Source organism: Octopus sinensis, linkage group LG13 (assembly GCF_006345805.1).
Source record: "Octopus sinensis linkage group LG13, ASM634580v1, whole genome shotgun sequence".
Taxonomy (NCBI): domain Eukaryota; kingdom Metazoa; phylum Mollusca; class Cephalopoda; order Octopoda; family Octopodidae; genus Octopus; species Octopus sinensis.
This window is the reverse complement of record NC_043009.1, coordinates 21,611,128-21,629,965: the sequence shown is the minus strand read 5'-3', so window position 1 is coordinate 21,629,965 and position 18,838 is coordinate 21,611,128. Positions and strand designations below refer to the sequence as shown.

The window sequence follows — 18,838 nt, the reverse complement described above, 5'->3', positions numbered from 1 at the left end:
TGGCAGTCTGATACAATTCCCTGCTACCACCATTCTTCCAGTCCTTCCAAGTCTGTCTCTTTTCTCTAATAGCCCTGTCTACAACACTGTTCCACCACCACGTTACCTTGGGACGAGAGGGGACTTTGCACCAGCCACAGATCTGGTCAGTGGCTCTCAGCAGGTTGTCCCTTAGAAACGTCCAGTTGCCTTCTACCCCATGTGATACTCTATCCCCTTCTACTTTGTCAAAGGCTTCAAGTAGCATGTCTCTAAATCTCTGTCCATTCACAGGATCTTTAAGCTTCCAGATCCTTCTTCTCCATGCTGGTCGTCTTCTGGTTGTCCTCCTAGTCCTGATCCTAAAGTCACTAACTACCAGTCTATGTTGTGGGGTACATTCTTCGCCTGGGAAGGTTTTGGCATTTGTAAGCAGCCATCTCTCCCTTTGCCTGGCAAGGATGTAGTCAATTTGGCTGGTATGTTGGCCCGATCGGTAGGTGACTGGTAGGTTTCCTGAAGTTAGTGTTGCAAATCATAGGATTATTTGCATCGCAGAACTCCAGCAGCCTGGTTCCCTCCTCGTTGCGGGAACCATAGCCATAGCCTCCATGTACACCATGGAAGCCCCCAGCATGTCGTCCAACGTGACCATTGAAGTCACCAGCCACAAAGAGAAGGTCTCTGTCGTTCGTTAACGAGGTAGTCTGCAGTAGAGTGTCATAGAATCGGTCTTTCTGTCCATCAGGTAGCCCCGACTGAGGAGCATAGGCCGATATAATGGTTGCTAAACTATGATGAAGCACTAATCTAATCTAATCTTAAGTATTCTGTCACATACTCTGATTACCTCAATTACTTTATCTACCCATTTCTCAGCGATAAGTATACCCACGCCACCAACCCCGTCAGTGTTCCCTGCCCAGAAAATCTTGTACCTGTGTTCCTTGCCTGTGAGGAACCTAGCAGATCCTCCTCTCCACCTTACTTCTTGCATGCAACATATATCAACACATCTCCGTTCAAGCATCTCGACTATCTTGCCAGACCTACCTTTCAGTGTGCCAACGTTGAGGGTGCCAACCCTGAGGGTGTGGGAGGTATGGGCCCTAGAGACCCTGGGACGGTGGACAGTAGCTTCATGTACCTGAAAAGAAAGCTCACATTTGGCAGAATTCATGTGCAAGTAATACAGTAGCCTTCAGTTCAACCTGCATAACACTAGACTTTCATATTTTGCACTGTATGAACATTACCTTACATAGGTCGAGACTAGGTGTAGGGATGGTGAAAGAGCATTTGCAGTCTTCATGGGAAGCAACCCCGAGATGGCAAAGAATAGGAACTTCCGGCATGTGTGGAGGAGGTGGGAGTGCGGGAGCACCATAAACTAGGAAGAGGTTCTGTTAATCGTGTGAGCAAGAAAGTAGGTTTGAAAAATCTGAGGGGAAAGATAAGTGGCTATGAATCGGGAGCAATAGGGAGACAAGACTAAATGAAAACATATTTGAGCTAGACAGTTAATGAGAGAATACTGAAAGAATAATATAGTGAGAGAGTACTGAAAGAATAATATAATGAGAGAGTAATCGAAGAATAATGAAAGAATAATGCTGATATGTGCTAAGATAGAAGGTAGAGGAAAGCGAGGTTGAAAGAAGAATTTCTTAACTTTAACCGTTCATGAGCTGTGCGTATTTCTTTGTTAGGAATTTGGAAGCGAGTGGGATTACTGATTATGTGTTCGCTCATTTATATATGGCAATGGTGGTTATGGAAAGAGGGGGACATAGATAAACATAGGGAGAGAGACAGGGTTAGTTAGAGAGGGGGGAGAGAGGTGGTCAAGGAACACGTGGGAGGAAGCGGTGTGAGGAACTTTGACTAGCATAGTTGAAAGGGGACGGCATTGTCGATAATATTTATTATTTGATAATTAATATAGACTTGGGGCAAAAAAAGGTAAAATCTGAGTTCGTCAGGCAATCTAACTAGTCCATAAACTAGGAAGGGGTTCTGTTAATCGTGTGAGCAAGAAAGTAGGTTTGAAAAATCTGAGGGGAAAGATAAGTGGCTATGAATCGGGAGCAACAGGGAGACAAGACTAAACGAAAAACATATTTGAGCTAGACAGAGTAATGAGAGATTATATATATATATGTATATATATATAGATATATATACGGGTGTGTGTGATTGTGTATAGAAGAATATATTTATAAAAGGAATTCCAACCTTGTCTGATTTTCACGTTTTATTTACAATCTTATAATGATATAATATATAATATAATATAATATAATATAATATAATATAATATAATATAATATAATATAATGATATATGATATGATATGATATGATATATGATATGATATGATATGTGATATGATATGATATGATATGATATATGATATAATGTGATGTGATGTGATATGATATGTGATATGATATGATATGATATGATATGAGATATGATATGATATATGATATGATATGATATGATTGATATGATATGATATGATTGATATGAGATATGATATGATGTGATATGATATATGATGTGATGTGATGTGATGTGGTGTGATGTGATGATGTGATGTGATGTGATGTGATGTGATGCGATGCAATGCGATGCGATGTGATGTTCATTCTGATTGAACTAGTACTTTCATGCATTAAATTCTGCAATCTTCAGGTTCATGTAGTAGTGGTGACAGTCATGCTTCACAATTTTTGACTGTAGCGAGATGATTGAATCTGTGCCTTAAATACAGCTGTGTAGGCTCCAGATTGCTAGGTTTTGCAAACTGTATTCTGACCAATCAGTGTGTAGTATCACTCAATTACTTAAACTGATTGGTTTAGGCGTCACGCTTTGTTGGACATGTCAAGAGTCCTTCTACCTTAACCCTGGCCGAGGCAGCAATTGTTGGGCTATTTTTAGAAATGTTGTAAATAGCCTTTGTCAGAGATTTTTATATTTCAATTGTCATCATCATCATTGTCAGCACCTTAATTATTGTTGCTAGTGGTGATGGTGGTGGCAATAGAACTTTTAACCCTATAATTTTGCTGCTATCTAAGTATTATTATTATTGCTTATTTAGCTTGGGTTCGAATTTATCAATAAAATTCTTTTCTCTGATTTTCCTCTCGATTTTGGGCTGTGTAATTTGTAGAATGGAAATATTATATATATTTTCTGACCACATGTTGCTAGGTGGTTACTGAAAGGTATCTGACGGATCTCTGGGTCTCTAATCTGTTGTCGGTGTACACGTGAGCGTTCTGATAGTGCATTTCCCGTCTGACCTACATATATTTCTTCACAATTTGGGCATTTGATGCAGTAAATTAAATTTCTGCTTTTGCAGTTCATATTCGCGTATGTGAATATTTTCCCGGTTTTTGTGTTTATATATTGGCCGGTATGTATGAATTGGCATGTGCCACAACGGCTATCATTGCATTTAGATACAGTGAATGTTTGGTCTTTGTTGCTAAGGTCAAATTTTGCCTTTGTTAGTAATTTTTTCAAGTTTTTAGGCTGTCTTTTACTAAGAACCATAGCTCGATCCGTGATTATGTCTTTTAATTCATTACTTTGGGCAATGATTGGTAGGTTTGCTTTGGCAATGCTGAAGATATTCTGGTGACATGGGTTGTGTATCACTATGAATGGTATGACTTGTTCTTGTTTTCCTCTTCCTTGGGTTGTCCTAAGTTGTTGTATGGGTATTTTTATAGCCCGCTGTATGCCATTTTCTATAAGTAGAGATGGGTATTTTTGTTTGAGCAAAAATTCTCTTAGTTCTGTTAGGCGTTTGTTCCTGATATTTGCATCTTCTATAATGGTACAAATTCTTCTGGCTAGGCAGTATGGGATGTTGCGTTTTGTATGTGGTGGATGGCACGACTTAAAATTTAGGTATTGATGTGTGTCTGTGTGTTTATAGTATATATCTGTGGTGATGGTGGTGTCTTTTTTAATTACCATTATATCTAGGAATGGTAATTTGGTACTACTCATCTCCTTTGTAAATTGGAGAGATGGGTGTAGGTTGTTCAGGAGGATATTGAACTCTCCCAGAGTATTTAGAGATTCTGTCCAGATTATGAAGCAGTTGTCAAGGTATCTCTTCCATGCCTTTTCAATATACTTTCTAAATCCAGTGCCATAGTTTACCTCCACCTCTTGGTAGAGTTGTTGTTCTAAGTATCCCAATACAGAGTTGGTGTAAACGGGAGCAAACCTCGTTCCCATCGCTGTGCCTCTAATTTGGATGTAATTCTTTCCATTGAAGAAGAATGTGTTGTTTTCTAGAATAAGTTTGACTGTATCTAATATAAATGGCACTGTGAATCTGCTGGGAATCACTTCTCTATGTTTTTCTAACCAATATTTAATCGCCTTTATTCCTAAATCGTGTGGAATTTTAGTGTAGAGGCTTACCACATCAAAACTTAGTAAAACTGAATTTGTTTCTGTTGTTTTGGGAAGATGGGACAGGAAGTCGATATCATCCCTGATGAAACTGGGTATGTAAGTACATAGTGGTTTCAAAACAATGTCAATAAAATTGCTTAGACGGTGGGTAGGGCATGCTGGACCAGCTATAATAGGTCTAAGTTTTAGGTCTTTTGGATGTAGTAATTTTATGTACTCACTTTCTTGTTCTTTTACTGCCTGTTGAATATCTTTTGATTTATGTATTTTCGGTAAGCTGTAGAAGTTGCTGGGTTTTGGTTCGAAATTGGTGATGTAGTCTCTTTCATTATCGGTAAGTGAGTTGTAGTGTTTTGAGATCAGGTTGTTGATCTTTTTCATGATGTGGTCATCTATATTTGAGGGTATTTCACAATAGAAGGTTGTGTCCTTCAGTTGGTCCTCAACCAAATCCTTATAGTATTCAGTATCCATAATAACAATTGCACCACCTTTATCTGCTTGTTTAATTATTATTGTTTGATCGTTTTGTATACGTTTACATGCAGACATCTCTGATTTGTTAATGTTTGGCCTAACATTGGTATTGCATCTAAGGGGAAATTTAGACAGGATATCAATGTATTGGTCAAGGTAGTTATTTCTTACTTTTGGTGGGGTGAAATTTGATTTATTCCTTACTAGGGATTCATCAATCTCATTACTTTTGTTAGCGAAGAATTCTACAAGTCGTAATTTTCGACAGAATTTTTGGATATCCTCCTTTAATTCTTGGTGGTTGGCTGTTGGTGTAGGTGTGAATTTCAGTCCTTTTGACAGAAGTTGGATTTCATCATTGTCAAGATCTCTTTTTGATAAATTAATTATTTTAGGATCTATACGTTCAGTTGTTTTGGGTATGTTTCCTCTTGGATTTTTTCTTTTTCCGGTGTTTGTTGTCCTGACGTAAAAAAATGAATTTTTTTCTGTTTATGATTTATATTCCTGTTGATGTTTGCTTGATGAATTTTGCGTTTTGGTTGTGGTATTTTACTTGGTTTCGTTATGTTTTCTGTCTTGTTTTTGGTATTATGTATACTATTTTTCAATTTCTTGTTAGTATTGTTTTTAACCACCTGGGGAAATGATCTGGGTTTACTTCCAGATCTAGATCGGTTTTTTGTCCAGTTTCTTGTGGGTAATCTCTGTTGAGGTCTTGAAAATGATCTCCTGTTATTTCTACTGCTAATGGTCTGATCAAAAGAATATCTATTTTGTTTGTGCTTTTTGTTCATGTTGTGTGCCATTTCTCCGCAAGGAGAATGTCTACACCCCCTACCCCATCCATGTTACCTTGCCAGTCATAGAGGTTGTCAGGGTTTGCGACAGAGTGCTTAAGCTCAGGTTAATCCTACAGAGTGGCACAGCTACGATTATCTCCGCCTATGCCCCACAAGCGGGCCTACCAAATGATCAGAAGGACCACTTTTATGATACCCTTCTACAGGCTACCTCAAAGACTAGTGGCAAGGACCTCATCTTTGTGGGTGGAGACTTTAATGGGCATGTTGGGCGGGAATCAGGTATCTTCACTGGGGTTCACGGTGGCCATGGTATTGGCACCAGAAATGAGGAGGGAACTAGACTACTGGAATTCTGTGATGCATGTAACCTTTTAATCTGCAACACTAACTTCAGGAAGCCTGACTGCCACCTTATAACTTATCAGTCAGGGGACTCCGCTAGCCAAATAGACTTCATCCTCACCAGACAGCGGGATGCAGGGTCGCTCTTAAATACAAAGACCCTCCCGGGTGAAGAGTGTATCACTCAGCATAGGCTAATAATTAGTGACTTTAGGCTTGAGGCCAGAAGGACTCCAAGAAACAGACCAATCCAGAAAAGAAGGATTTGGAAGCTAAAGAACCCTTCACATGGTCAGAGATTTAGGGACATCCTCATCAAGAAATTTGATGAGAAGGAGGAGGAGCTACAGACGTCGGACATAGAAGGTAGCTGGAAATTCCTACGGGACAGCTTGCTGAGTGCCACAGACCAAGTCTGTGGATGGTGCAAAGTTCCTTCCAGACCTAGAGTTACGTGGTGGTGGAATAGTGCAGTAGACAAAGCCATTAGTTCTAAGAAACAGGCCTGGAGAGCCTGGAGGGATGGGGGTAGCAGGGAACCGTACCAAGTAGCCAAAAGGGAGGCCGGGCAGCAGGTATACATAGCCAAAGATATAGCAGAAAAGAAGAAGTTTGCCAATGTCCAGCGACGTGAAGACCAAAGAACTGAGGTATTTCGTATTGCTAGACAGTGTGTGAGAGAAAATAGTGATGTTACAGGAGAGAAATGTGTCCGCATGGATGATGGGGCACTTGCCTTTAATGTTGGTGAAAAGAAAGAGGCTTGGAGAAGCCATTATGAAAGACTGCTGAATGTGGAGAATGAATGGGAGGAGGAGAGCCTGCCAAATGTTGACCCAGTAGAGGGACCAGCTATCCGAATAGACGGCTCCCTAGTAGATAAAGCAATTAAGGATATGAAACCGGGTAAAGCCCCCGGCCCATCAGGAATCACTGCTGAGATGCTTAAAACAGCTGGTCATGCGGGCTATGGCCTAGTCACCCGTATTGTTAACCAGGTAGTTCATAATGGAGTCATACCCAATGACTGGCGTAGCAGCACCATAGTCAACTGCTACAAGGGTAAGGGTGATGCTCTAGATAGAAATAACTATAGGGGTATTAAACTGTTGGATCAGGTGATGAAGACCACAGAGAGGGTCATAACCCATCTCATTAGGGAGAGAATTTGCTTAGATGAGATGCAGTTCAGTTTTGTGCCAGGTAGAAGCACCACTGATGCTATATTCCTGGTCCGACAACTGCAGGAGAAGTACGTAGCTAAAGATAAACCCCTCTACATAGCTTTTGTGGACTTGGAGAAAGCCTTTGACAGGGTTCCCTGATCCCTTATCTGGTGGTCGATGCGGAAACTGTTGATTGACGAATGGCTAATAAGGGCTGTACAGGCTCTATACAGAGAGGCTGTCAGCAAGGTTAGGATTGGCAACGAAAATAGTGAAGAATTCCGGGTAGAAGTAGGTGTACACCAGGGCTCAGCCCTCAGTCCCCTTTTATTCATCATAGTCCTCCAGGCAATAACAGAGGAATTCAAAACAGGTTGCCCCTGGGAGCTCCTCTATGCTGATGACCTGGCCCTCATAGCAGAATCACTACCGGAACTAAAAAAGAAATTTCGGGTGTGGAGACAAGGGTTAGAATCTAAGGGCCTTAGAGTAAATGTAGCGAAGACCAAAGTTATAGTATGCAGAAAGGCGAACGCAGCACACACCCCATCGGGCAGGTGGCCCTGCTCGAGCTGTAGGAAAGGTGTAGGTAGAAACTCCATGAGATGCACCCAGTGTAAGCTATGGACGCATAAGAGGTGCAGCAACATCAAAGGGAAATTAACTGATAAGATAGCTTTCATGTGCGGCAGATGCACAGGGACAATAGACACCACAGACACTCAAAAAACAGATTCCATCACACTCCAGGGGGAGAAACTAGAAGTAGTTGATAGTTTCCGCTACCTGGGTGACCAAGTTAGTAGTGGGGGTGGATGCTCAGAGGGTGTCACCACTAGAATACGAATAGCCTGGGCAAAGTTTAGAAAGCTCCTACCCCTACTGGCGACAAAGGGTCTCTCACTCAGAGTGAAAGGTAGATTGTATGATGCATGTGTGCGAACTGCCATGCTTCACGGCAGTGAAACATGGGCTGTGACTGCAGAGGACATGCGTAGACTTGAAAGAAATGAAGCTAGCATGATCCGCTGGATGTGTAATGTCAGTGTGAATGCATGACAGAGTGTAAGCACCCTGAGAGAAATGCTAGGCATAAGAAGCATCGGATGCGGTGTGCAAGAGCGACGCTTGCGATGGTATGGTCATGTACTGCGGATGGATGAGGAGAGATGTGTGAAGAAGTGCCACTCCCGAACAGTTGAAGGAATCAGGGGGAGAGGTAGACCCAGGAAGACATGGGATGAGGTAGTCAAGCATGACCTCAGAGCGTTGGGCCTCACTGAGGCAATGGCGAAGGACCGAGATCTCTGGAGATGTGCTGTGACTACTAAGACCCGGAATGCTTCCGGCACCAGTTCCGCATATCCCCTGCCCATCCAAAGTACCTTGGATCCCGGAACATCTCGCTGTGCTTGAGGAGACCTGTCGAGTCAAGTGCATATACATATCAATGGAAACAGTAACTGTGATACCTGTGCCGGTGACACATAAAAAGCACCATCCGAACGTGGCCGTTGCCAGTGCAGCCTCGACTGACTTCTGTGCCGGTGGCACACAAAAAGCACCATCGAACGTGGACCGATGCCAACCCCGCCTCGAATGGCTTCTTTGCCAGTGGCCGATGCCAGCACCGCCTCGACTGGCTTCTGTGCCGGTGGCACATAAAAAGCATCAACCGATCGTAAGATCCCGGAACATCTCGCTGTGCTTGAGGAGACCTGTTGAGTCAAGTGCATGTACATGAACATCGAACCAAATATCAATGGAAACAGTAGTTGTGATACCTGTGCTGGTGACACATAAAAAGCACCATCCGAACGTGGCCGTTGCCAGTGCAGCCTCCACTGGCTTCTGTGCCGGTGGCACATAAAAAGCACCATCCGAACGTGACCGATGCCAACCCCGCCTTGACTGGCTTCTGTGCCGGTGGCACATGAACATCGAACCAAATATCAATGGAAACAGTAGTTGTGATACCTGTGCCGGTGACACATAAAAAGCACCATCCGAACATGGCCGTTGCCAGCACCGCCTCCACTGGCTTCTGTGCCGGTGGCACATAAAAAGCACCATCCGAACGTGACCGATGCCAACCCCGCCTCGAATGGCTTCTGTGCCGGTGGCACATAAAAAGCACCATCCGAATGTGGCCGATGCCAGCACCACCCCAACTGGCTTCTGTGCCGGTGGCACATAAAAAGCACCATCCGAGCGTGGCCGACGCCAGCACCGCCTCGACTGGCTTCTGTGCCGGTGGCACATAAAAAGCACCAACCGATTGTGGAATCCCGGAACATCTCGCTGTGCGTGAGGAGACCTGTTGAGTCAAGTGCATGTACATGAACATTGAATCAAATATCAATGGAAACAGTAGTTGTGATACCTGTGCCGGTGACACATAAAAAGCACCATCCGAACGTGGCCGTTGCCAGTGCAGCCTCCACTGGCTTCTGTGCCGGTGGCACATAAAAAGCACCATCCGAACGTGGCCAATGCCAGCACCGCCTTGACTGGCTTCTGTGCCGGTGGCACATAAAAAAGCACCAACCGATCGTGGCCGACGCCAGACCCCTCTGGCACCTGTGCAGGTGGAACGTAAAAAGCACCCACTACACTCGCGGAGTGGTTGGCGTTAGGAAGGGCATCGAGCTGTAGAAACACTGCCAGATCAGACTGGAGCCTGGGGCAGCCCCTGGCTCCCCAGACCCCCGGTCGAACCGTCCAACCCGTGCTAGCGCGGAAAACGGACGTTAAACGATGATGATGATGATGATGATGATGTGTGCATTAGGGTGTTTGCATACAAAAAGGGAAGAGTTCTTACCGTAGTTCGTCTTCGATTCGTGGTGAAACGGGTGTTCATGTTGCCACGTGTTCTGGCGTATGTTGCGTTGGTGAGGTTGTCCACTTTTAATGCTATTTCTCAGAGTTCTAGTGTCTTTACCATAATTTGTAGCATATTTGTCGAGAAATAATTGTTTCCGCTGCCAAAACGTTCTTGATCTGCTTTCTTCTTTTGAGATATCTCTGGTCCATAGTTCTCGCATTTTTTCTGCTATATTGCCGGTCGTTAGTTTGGATATTTCGTCTCTGATTTGATCATCGATAGCTTCGTATTTGGCTTTGTAGCGGGATTGTTTAGACAGGGTAATGGAGATGTCGGTCCTGAATTTTATCAAACTAAGGTCCCATCGAAGTTTTGTTTCTTCCTCTGGTTCTCCTGCAATTTCATTAATTAGGTACTTCCGAGGAAGTATGGGTGCCACTAAAGATATCCATTCCGAATGTATTTCAGCATATTTTTCGCATTTATATGCCTTCCAGAAGTTTTGTTTTCTTATGTTAAGGAGTTTTTTTCCATGTCTTCCGTATCTCTTCTCTTTTTCGGTGTGCCTCTTTTTCCAGATTTCTTTCGTTTATTTCTGACATCCAAGGAGGTTGTGGTAGGCTTTCTCTTGTAGATTTTATAATTGTTGGTATCATTTCAGCAAAATTCTTAATTTCAGAGTTTATATGTTCATTTCCAAGTTTTCCGTCTGTAGAATGTTTTTCTATTTCCTTTAAAATAGAGGATTGTGTGTCAATCATCGTGATGAGTGTTGATAATTTTGATGAAATTTCCATTAGAATTCTTTCTGATTCTGTTAATTTTGTTTGCTGCTTTCCAGACATGTTGGCATATACACAATAGGAATATAGATATATATACGGGTGTGTGTGATTGTGTATAGAAGAATATATTTATAAAAGGAATTCCAACCTTGTCTGATTTTCACGTTTTATTTACAATCTTATAATGATATAATATAATATAATATAATATAATACAATACAATACAACACAACACAACACAACACAACACAACACAACACAACACAACACAACAACAACACAACACAACACAACACAACACAACACAACACAACACAACACAACACAACACATATTATATTATATTATATTGAATCTGTGTCTTAAATACAGCTGTGTAGGCTCCAGATCGCTAGGTTTTGCAAACTGTATTCTGACCAATCAGTGTGTAGTGTCACTCAATTACTTAAGCTGATTGGTTTAGGTGTCACGCTTTGTTGGACACATATATATATATATATATATATATATATATATATATATATAGCAACTCTTGTAAATTCTAATATGTAACATATACAAAACAAATTTTGTGAATTCTTATACATGACACCTATATAAAACAACTCTTGTGAGTTTTAATGCATAACATGTATATAGTAAGTCTTGTGAATTCTAACACATGACATTATATATATGAAAACTCTTGTAACTTCCAGAACATGACATATATATATATATAGCAACTCATGTGAATTATTAAATTGGAAAGAGACCAAAATGCTCATTTATGAGTATTTATTGCTGAGGTGGCAAATTGACAGAATCTTTAGAATATCTCACAGTATTTGTTCTGACTCTTTGCATTCTGAGTTCAAATCCTGCCAAGGTTACTTTTGCCTTCCATCCTTTTGGAGTTGATTAAAAAAAATTCAATATAGGGTGATGGAGTGCCAGAACATTTAGAGTGTCAGGCTTGACAACCGATGCTGGTGTGTCTACAGTTCCGTAACGTAGCGGTTCGGCAAAAAAGACCGATAGAATAAGTACTAGGCTTACAAAGAATAAGTCCTGGGGTCGATTTGCTCAACTAAAGGCGGTGCTCCAGCACGGCCGCAGTCAAATGACTGAAAGAAGTAAAAGAGAGAAAGAATAAAGAGAGAATGGGTACCTTTGTCTTTTGTCTTTTACTGGCTTCAGTCATTGAACTGTGGATTGAAAATAACATTACTGTGTGTAATTTGTCTAATTTGGAATTTCTTCCCTGCCAAAATATCTGAATTTCATAACTTTCTGCATCATTGCTCCTAATTACTATAATTTCTGATTGTTTTATTTTGCATTGTTTTGTGTAGGTTAATGAATATGAGAAAATGACCAAAGATGTCAACCGGTCTTCTTACACACGCCGTATTATTGAGATTGTCTCAAATATCAAAAAGCAAAATGCTGAAATTGATAAAGTAAGTGTTTCAGACTTGAGTGGTGTACAAAGTTTAACTCAGTCATTCTTCTTCATTGTCCTCCTCCCTACCACAGCCACCACCATCATCATTGCCACAACCTCTGCCACCACCACCACCAGCACGACCATCATCATTATTGTGGACCAACAAAGAAATTTGTAAGTGGTTGTTTGACGTACTAGATATAGCAGCCAAATATTACCCCCTTTCTAGTTACATCATTACTGCCTTAAAAAAGAAAAGAGTTCTTTGGGTAATGTAGTTCTGGATATATTACAGGCTGGTGTACGAAAACAAAAAAAAAAGAAAGAAAAAGGAAAGGAAAGGAAAGAGACAGGATGAAGAGCAAAGCTGGAATGCATTTGATCCTTGGTTTACTGTGTTTGAACTGACCTTGGGTTAAATAGCAACAAATTTGCTATTCACCATCATCATCATCAAATATTTTGTCTTGACATAAACTGGGTGAACTTCAATTGCAACACTTGACTGTCTCTTCCTCCTTACCACCACCATCACCACCTCCCTCATCACCATTGTCGTTATAATCATCACACTGGATGAGAGATGGCAGAATCAGGGCATTGAACAAAAATGTTTTGTCATCTTCAGTTCCCATCTGGGTTACATCTCTGTGTACCATTCTGTGTGTCAGCTTCAATTTTTCTACCTTATGAGGTCTATGAAATATTTACCCAACAAAGTATATTGATATAATTGATTAAAAACCCCTGCAGACTGTGCTTCAGCATGGGCTCTGTACAATGATTGGAAACAGTAAAAGAATAAATACCAAGGCTAGTTTTCTGAAAGTTCAGATCTTACCTACTGTAATTGACTTACTATTAAATACTTTAACTGAATCTGAGTATGGTTAGTAACACCAGTTCTTGGCTGCTTCTGTTTGTTTTGTTTGTTCATGGGTTAGACAAACATATTATTGTGGCATTGTTTTACAGCTAGATACTTTTTCTATTGCTGACCCTTACCTGTTTTTCAAGTAAGGGATCTCTTATTCCATATGTCTTTGAAGGTAAGTTCAATACCAGCAAATGACCCATTGATAAGGAAAATGACAGCAATGTATCTAGATGAGTAATGTTTGGAGAAGCATAAAATAAATGCATGTGCATGCACCTGCATGTGCACTAACATACACATGTACATATATCTACACACTCACACACACATGATGATCTTCTTTGATTTTCTTATTTCTTTATTGCCCACAAGGGGCTAAACATGGAGGGGACAAACAAGGAGAGACAAAGGGATTAAATTGATTACATCGACCCCAATGCATAATTGGTACTTAATTTATTGACCCTGAAAGGATGAAAGGCAAAGTCGACCTTGGCGGAATTTGAACTCAGAACGTAACGGCAGACGAAATACCGCTAAGCATTTCGCCCGGCGTGCTAACGTTTCTGCCAGCTCACCACCTTTTTTGATTTTCTGTCTTCTTTGATTTTCTGTCTACCAAATCCACTCAAAAAACTTTGGTTAGCTTGTGACTAAAGTAGACATTTGTTTAAAGTGCCATACAGTGAGACTGAACCTGAAATCACATAGTTGAGAAGCAGACCACTTAACCACATGACTATCTTTTTCCCTGTCTATTTCTCCTTCCTTCCTTTCTTTTCTTTCTTTCTTTCTCAATTTGACTCTCTAGCTGTTATTTTGTGTATTTATCTAATTTTTCCCCCTTTCTTCCAGGTTCTTATAGATACTAAAGCTTTGCAGAAAGAAATCAACTTCCTCACTGGTAAACTTGATCGTACCTTCACTGTAACTGATGAACTTGTCTTCAAGGTAAGACCCACATTAGATTTACATGTCTCCATATTCAATATTAATCCATGTGACCCAGAGAAGGAGCTACTATCTGATTGTTTTATCAATACTGTGTAGCCACCAAGTGACACATATCATCATCATCATTATCATCATCATCATCAACATCATAATTATCATCGATGTTCGTGTTCCATGCTGGCATGGATTGGACAGTTTGACTGGATCCATCAGACCAACGACTACATCATGCTCCACTATCAGTTTTGGCATGGTTTCTTTGGCTGTATTCCCTTCTTAGTGCCAACCACTTTCAAGTGTATACTGGGTGCTTTTCTTGTGCCACTAGCACAGCTTGCAAGACTCTGAAACCCAAATCGGAGATTTATGCTTGCAGATAAGGGTTAAGGTATGAAAGAAGAGGATGGGGCTGAGCAGGTTCTTGTGGAGAAGTTACATGGCTACTCCCGTTTAAGAGACAGTGAAAAATGAATCAGTATACACATCACATGTCTGGACATGTGACGCATATAGATGAGGGATAGCTGTATGAAAAAGTGTTAGTCGCCTAGTGTGGCTGGAACTTGTGGAAGTGGGAGACCTAGGAAGGCATGGGTTGAAGTGGTGATGGCTGACCTCAGGTACTCTGAGACCCTGTTGGAGGAGATGACTAAGGACTTGGAACTCTGGTGATATGAAGTTCTTGGGAAGATTTGCCCTCCTCAGCAAAACTGAGTTCTAGAAGTGCTACTTTTTATGCTCTCCTTCCATGCTACAGTGACTCTCCTCCACCCCATGCATTATGGCTGCCTTCTCCTACAGACCAACCAATCATGTCATTTCTCATGTCCTCCCCATTGGCAACTGTATCATCTTTACTACTCCTGCTACTCACCCCCCCACTTGCCCTGCCTCTCATCTGCATCCCTCTATATACCTCAGCTCATGGGTTCTTTACTAATTCACTCTTTAACTCTACCCAGTTTGGTAATCTACCTCCCCAGTCCCTCATTCTCCTTCCCATACAAATTTGTGAACTCCCCATCTACCCATCCACCCACTTATACTCAGCTTGTGCCCTCTGGGGCCACCTGGGAACTCCATCACCATTGTAACTCCTACTGCTCTTTTTCTCTCTCCCTCTTTCTCTTACTAGGTGTGAGTAGCCATGCAGTAATCCCATAGCACTTAGCATGAACCCCCCCCCAACGTCCCCTGGGTTTCTAGTCTTGTGAACTGTATGGCAACCTCAATAATTTAGATGGCATTAGGAAGGCCATCCAGCTGCAGAAACCAAACCAAAGCAAATATTGGAGCATAATGCAGTCCTTAGACACATCCAGTCGAACTGCCTAACCATGGAACATGAGCATTAAATGTTGGCAATGATGATGATGATGCTAATACTTCACCAAATCACAAAAGTCTGTGTGACCTGGTGCTTATAGCTGGGTTTTGTAGTGTCAAGCATGCATTGAGCAATGGGTTTTTGAAGATGGATTGATTGAATTTAGGATTGCAAACTAACAAACTATTCATCAGTTTGTATGGTGGAGAGCTATACCACTTGCTGTAGCTACTGAGATTAGATGATGGACACATGGTTGCTGAGATTTAAGTGTCTTGATTGGAGACAAAGGTTCAGCGCCAGTGACCAGATGCAAGCTGTAAGTCTTTTGGCTTTTTGTCAGGTACATACCCAGTCAACTTCCCCATCCACAACTTTAAAAAACACTCCTCCTTCCCCTTCACTTTCTCTCCTTCCACATCTCCCACTTCCTCTGCTTAATCCCCTCTTCCTTTGCTTCGTCCCCTCCTATTCCTCCCAACCATATATTTGGGTCACAAGCTTCTTAGCCACATAGCCATATCCATGCCTTTTTCCCCAGGAGAATAAAAAGTGTTTTTATTTATACTTAAATCTATGGGTTTTTTTCTTCTATTTTTGCTAATAGTTCCTCAATTCTTCTTTACAGGATGCGAAAAAGGATGAGTCAGTGAGAAAATCTTACAAACACTTGGCTGCTTTACATGAGGTAAGTTAATAATAATTAGACAGCATTGTTAATGTAAATCTACTTCCCCATTCAACCCTTTCTTTAACTTTTTTACATGTTTATGAGTTGCTTCTAGAATTGTGGAAATTCATTAAGCACCTTTTGATTTTGCTGAAGGAGAGTCAGGTTTGGATTTTGGATTCAATGTGGAGTATGAGTTGTTTGAGCTTGTGTTATTATTTATAGCTGAATATGGAAATGTTTTATTTATAAGGGTTTTTCATATACACTGCCTTTATTTCAATTAATTTTGAAAATAATAAAACTTTTATTAAAATAACTTTGTCATTTGGCAAGCTGGCAGAATCGGTAGTGTGCTGCGTGAAATGCTTAGCAGCATTTCATCTATCTGAGTTAAAATTCTGCCGAGGTCAGCTTTGTCTTTCATCCTTTTTTGGGCGGGGGTCAATAAATAAATACTGGTAAAACACTGGGGTTGATGTAACTAGTCTCCTTCCCCCCGAGATTTCAGGACTTGGGTCTGTAGTAGAAAGGATTATTATAAGATAGTGTTTGGAATATGAATTAACATGAAATTTTGATGGAAGATTTTAATTCAAATTATTTTAAAGCAGTGAATTTATAATTATAGAACCAGGGCCAGTTTCAGGTAGAATGGCATCAAAAGAGTTAAATTGTTTGTGCTAAGATGGTTGGAACTGCATTTGATTATTTATAAAAAAAAACAAAAAAAAAAACAAGGAAGCAACAATGATGTAAGTAGGCCATTAATTGGAATAAGAATATTTTCATGACTTTCTTGTATGCATTTATATTATTTAAATCTCTGACTGTGTTTCTATACCTGGACAGTTTTTCTCCTAAGTATAGCACTGGGAAAGGTTTACTTGAAGACTAGCAGTTGGCTATGCATGCAATGTCTCTCCTCCTCCACACCACCAATATTGTCCAAGGGGAAGGTAAGATAAGGGCTGATACATCTTGGTACCAGTGTCATTACAGGTATTGCTATAAGAACTCAAAAGAGCTGGAATTGCTGCCACAAAGCTTTCCATTCAACACTAGCAGTTCTGCCAAACAGCCAACAGGAATTTGTATCTTTATCATCATCATTGTTTTGATGTCTACTTTTCCGTGATTGCACGGGTTGGACAGAGTTTGTTGGTGTAAATTTTCTGTGGCTGGATTCCTTTCATATCACCAACCTGCACCCGTTTGCAAGCAAGTTGATGTTTCCCTATGCCCAGACACATTTTTGCAAAATATCTGAAATGAATGACATTCATTTATAACCCTCACACAATGTCAAAACAAGAAGACAGCAACATACACACATATATAGACTTACATACATTCATACACACACACACACACACATGACAGGCTTCTTTCAGTTTCCATCTACCAAACCTACTCACAAGGCTTTGATTGGCCCAGGGCTATAATAGAAAACACTTCTTCAAGGTACCACACAGTAGGACTGAAACCAAGACCATGTGGTTAGAAGTAAACCTCTTAAAACACACAACCAATACTGCACCTTATATTTTTATTTTGAAAGGATAAAAGGTAAAATTGACCTCAGCAGGATTTGAACCCAGACCACAAAGACTCAGAACAAATACTACCTTGCATTCTATGAGACACTCTAAAGACTCTACCAATTTGCTACCATTACTTCTTTTTTCTTTTCTAAAACTACTGATTACATATCTATTTATCTAATCTCCCAGTCTATCTCTGTCTGACTGATGTCTGTGTGTGTGTGTGTGTTAAATGGCAATGTGTTTAAATGTACAGTAATGATGAGAAAAAACTGATGTGAATGTCAGTGCCCTGCCGAGTATATGCTGGTTTACCTTTATCCTGTAAAATATGATGAAGGTTATGAATAAATGATAGCTTAAAAGGTAAAACATTTGAACTTTAATCAAGGATACAAGTTCATTTCTTATCCAGATTTCTCAAATTTCTCTTCCCTATTTTTATTTGTTTTTGTGTGCCTACTTATATAAGTAGATATGTGGGTGTGTGTGTATCTTTTATCTTTTACCTGTTTCAGTCATTAGACTGTGGCCATGCTGGGGCATCACTTTGAAGAAAGTTTAGTTGAATGAATTGATCCCAGTACTTATGTTTTTTGTTAAGTAAGGTACTTATTCTATCAGTTTTCTTTTGCTGAACTGCTAAGCTATAGGCACATAAATACATCAAAACCAGTTGTCAAGTAGTGGGGAGGGACACACTCAGATATACACACACACACACATGCTAGGCTTCTTTCAGTTCCTGTCTACTAAGTTCACTCACAAAGCTTTGGTCTGCCTGAGGCTGTAATGGAAGACATCTGTTCAAGGTACCATACAGTGGAACTGAACCCGGAACCATGTGATTGGGAAAAAGCTTGTTACCACACAGCCACACCTAAATACATACATCTGGGTTCTGGTGTTTTACTTTACTTAACATACATACATACATACATACATACATACATACAAGCATGGCGATCCCTCTGTAGTTTTCTCAAACACTATGGCTAATTTTTTTGATGATAGTCACAATATTCTTTTCTACTCTAGGAACAAGGCCAGAAATTTTAGGGGAGGGGCCAGTCGATTAGATTGATCCCAGTATGCAACTGCTACTTAATTTATCAACCCCGAAAGGATGAAAAGCAAAGTCGACCTTGGCGGAATTTATGATAGTCACAATATTGATACCTTTAAAGTTGTTGAAGGCTGACACT

At 40.7% G+C, this 18,838-nt stretch overlaps 1 protein-coding gene across 2 annotated transcripts in view; it reads left to right on the top strand.

The window, feature by feature from the left end:
• LOC115218569 (coiled-coil domain-containing protein 22 homolog) overlaps window positions 1-18,838 on the top strand; it is a 94,270-nt gene that overhangs the window by 41,200 nt on the left and 34,232 nt on the right. For both annotated transcript variants that reach the window (XR_003882243.2, XM_029788460.2), the window contains exons 13-15: window positions 12,167-12,274; window positions 13,994-14,089; window positions 16,048-16,107. Coding sequence is in view for 1 of the 2 variants with exons in the window: in XM_029788460.2 (XP_029644320.1) it covers window positions 12,167-12,274; window positions 13,994-14,089; window positions 16,048-16,107 (264 nt within the window). In the remaining variant the exon portion in view is untranslated. The remainder of the gene's footprint in view (window positions 1-12,166; window positions 12,275-13,993; window positions 14,090-16,047; window positions 16,108-18,838) is intronic.